The sequence below is a fragment of the Priapulus caudatus genome, unplaced genomic scaffold (genome assembly GCF_000485595.1).
Source record: "Priapulus caudatus unplaced genomic scaffold, Priapulus_caudatus-5.0.1 Scaffold711, whole genome shotgun sequence".
Taxonomy (NCBI): domain Eukaryota; kingdom Metazoa; phylum Priapulida; class Priapulimorpha; order Priapulimorphida; family Priapulidae; genus Priapulus; species Priapulus caudatus.
The window spans coordinates 43,464-45,746 of record NW_014577772.1 but is presented as its reverse complement, the minus strand read 5'-3'; the positions used below and the strand labels follow the sequence as shown (position 1 = coordinate 45,746).

Below are 2,283 nucleotides of genomic sequence, written 5' to 3'. Positions count from 1 at the left end.
CAGCAGCAGCAGTAGCAGCAGCAGCAGCAGTAGCAGCAGCAGCAGCAGACGCCCGACGCTGGTTACTCCGCTACGAGGAGCGAGTGCGTGCGTGGCGACACGCTGTCAAAGCCATTATAAATAGTCATGCCATCATATCACACTTATGATACCCCAAAGTATTTATGATGTTTCTGACAAGGAGACCCTGATATCTCAGCAGCTGCTTGCGTGGCACTGATACGACAGTTACTCGTAATTAGCAATAAAACAGAAGGAAACTAAACGTGATGCACTGCGTATAGTGGGAAGCCCGGCCTCTGATCACAGCCCGCCACTTCACTATATATGCCCATGAAGAGGATAGCTGCCTGGGTTCTAGCTGTACCTTCACGCTTGCTAAAGTTCAGTGATAGTCCAGACCCGTAGGAAGGTGTATGAAATTGGGGGAGGGGGGCAATAGGTTATAGACGCGCTTGCGAGTCTGCGAGGCGCGTAGCGCCGAGTTGAGGGGATGGTCTGGAAGGGAGGTGTCACCCCTTCCAGAATATAAAAGTTTTGAATTTTCAATATTGAAATGACGCTTTCGCGTGCATTCTGGCATTGCAAATCTCACATTATACATGCATGCTAAAAGAAAAGAATGAAACGTGCATGAATGATATGTACATTATGTAACAAACTGTTATACTTAATGTGTGTGATGAGCAACTCATAATGTCCAAGAATAGATGTCTATTCAGGTCTGTGTGGCGGTGGAATGAATTGAAAACTGTTTTTAGCTATTTTGGGGGAATTGATAGTGGCTGTATATTAATAACTTAAACAAATTTCTGGAAATTATTGGGGAGCAGGCGCCTCCTTGAGGCTCCCCCCTCCCCTCAGTTGCTACGGGCCTGGGTGATACCAAGAGCTTATGGTGATGAAGCCATCGTGAGATGTAGAATGGTGATGAAGCCATCGTGAGATGTGGGATGGTGATGAAGCCATCGTGAGATGTGGGATGGTGATGAAGCCATCGTGAGATGTGGGATGGAGATGGAGCCATCGTGAGATGTGGGATGGTGATGGAGCCATCGTGAGATGGTTAGCGACGATGACAAGATGCGGGAGACTCGCTACTCCCTCCCCTCTCTCTCTCTCTCTCTTTCAATCGCAAACGCTCCGATTCTACTCTCTCTCTCTCTCTCTCTCTTTCTCTCTTCCTCTCTCTCTCTTTCTCTCTCTCTCTCTCTCTCTCTCTCTCTCTCTTTCTGTCTGTCTGTCTTTTTCTCTCTCTCTCTTTCTCCTCTCTCTCTCTCTCTCTCTCTCTCGCGCGCGCGCGCGATCTCTCTCTAACTCTCCCTCCTCCCTTATTTCACTCTCTCACTTCCCCTCCTCTTCTTTCTCTCTCTCTCCCTCCCTCTATCTCTCTATTACTGTTTCTGACCTTCTATCTTGCTCCTACACCACGTCTTCTCTCACCTCTCTCTATTATAGTCTCTAACCACTTGTATTTCACCTACGTTTCATCTGGCTCGTTCAGTGTGTCATCGATGATGTTGACCATGCACAGTCGCTCGGCGTCGCCAGGCCTGAACCTCACGACGCTGGAGGCATCCTCTGGGCGGCTGATGAAGTCTGCAGCTTCCGCAGGTATAGTCACACTCGTCGAGATGGCCGTATCTACATGCAACGATCGCTAGTGACTGGATCACAATCGTACGGTACCACGTATATACAACAGCTTTCTCCAACGCTTCATTTTCAATAGCCTTTTCTAATGGTTTCTCTTCAACAATATTGTCCAATGCTTTCTCTTCGACAGCCTTCCTTAAAGATTACTGGACAACAGCCTTCCCCAAAATGTCTCCGACAACAGCCCGTCTCCAATATTTCCTCTGAAACAGCCTCCCCACTTGTTTCCCATGCAATAGCCCTTCTCCAACGCACTCGCACTCATCCACTCACGCACGCACGCACGCACGCACACATGCACGAACGCACACACACACGCACACACACACGCACGCACGCACACACGCGCCCGCACGCACGCGGTAGTGACTGACCGGGTTCTGTCGAGCAGACGACGAGCAGCTCTTGCGACGTGTCGCCGACGCGTCGGATGGTAATGGCGACGGTGCCGACGTCCTCGTCGACCGCATACACAGCGCGCTCGAACAACACCGTCGGCTCTGTAGACACGACACACGCACGCGCTTAGCTAACTGTAGACACGACACACGCACGCGCTTAGCTAACTGTAGACACGACACACGCACGCGCTTAGCTAACTGTAGACACGACACACGCACGCGCTTA

General features: G+C 50.4%; 1 protein-coding gene across 1 annotated transcript in view; it reads right to left on the bottom strand.

Annotated features, from left to right (window-relative positions):
- The window catches only part of LOC106812989 (FRAS1-related extracellular matrix protein 2-like), a 21,250-nt gene that overhangs the window by 17,162 nt on the left and 1,805 nt on the right, over positions 1-2,283 (bottom strand). Inside the window, exons 2-4 of the mRNA XM_014817029.1 lie at positions 2,031-2,156; positions 1,485-1,644; positions 368-378 (exon numbers count right to left, since the gene is read on the bottom strand). Of these exons, the coding sequence (XP_014672515.1) occupies positions 368-378; positions 1,485-1,644; positions 2,031-2,156 (297 nt within the window). The remainder of the gene's footprint in view (positions 1-367; positions 379-1,484; positions 1,645-2,030; positions 2,157-2,283) is intronic.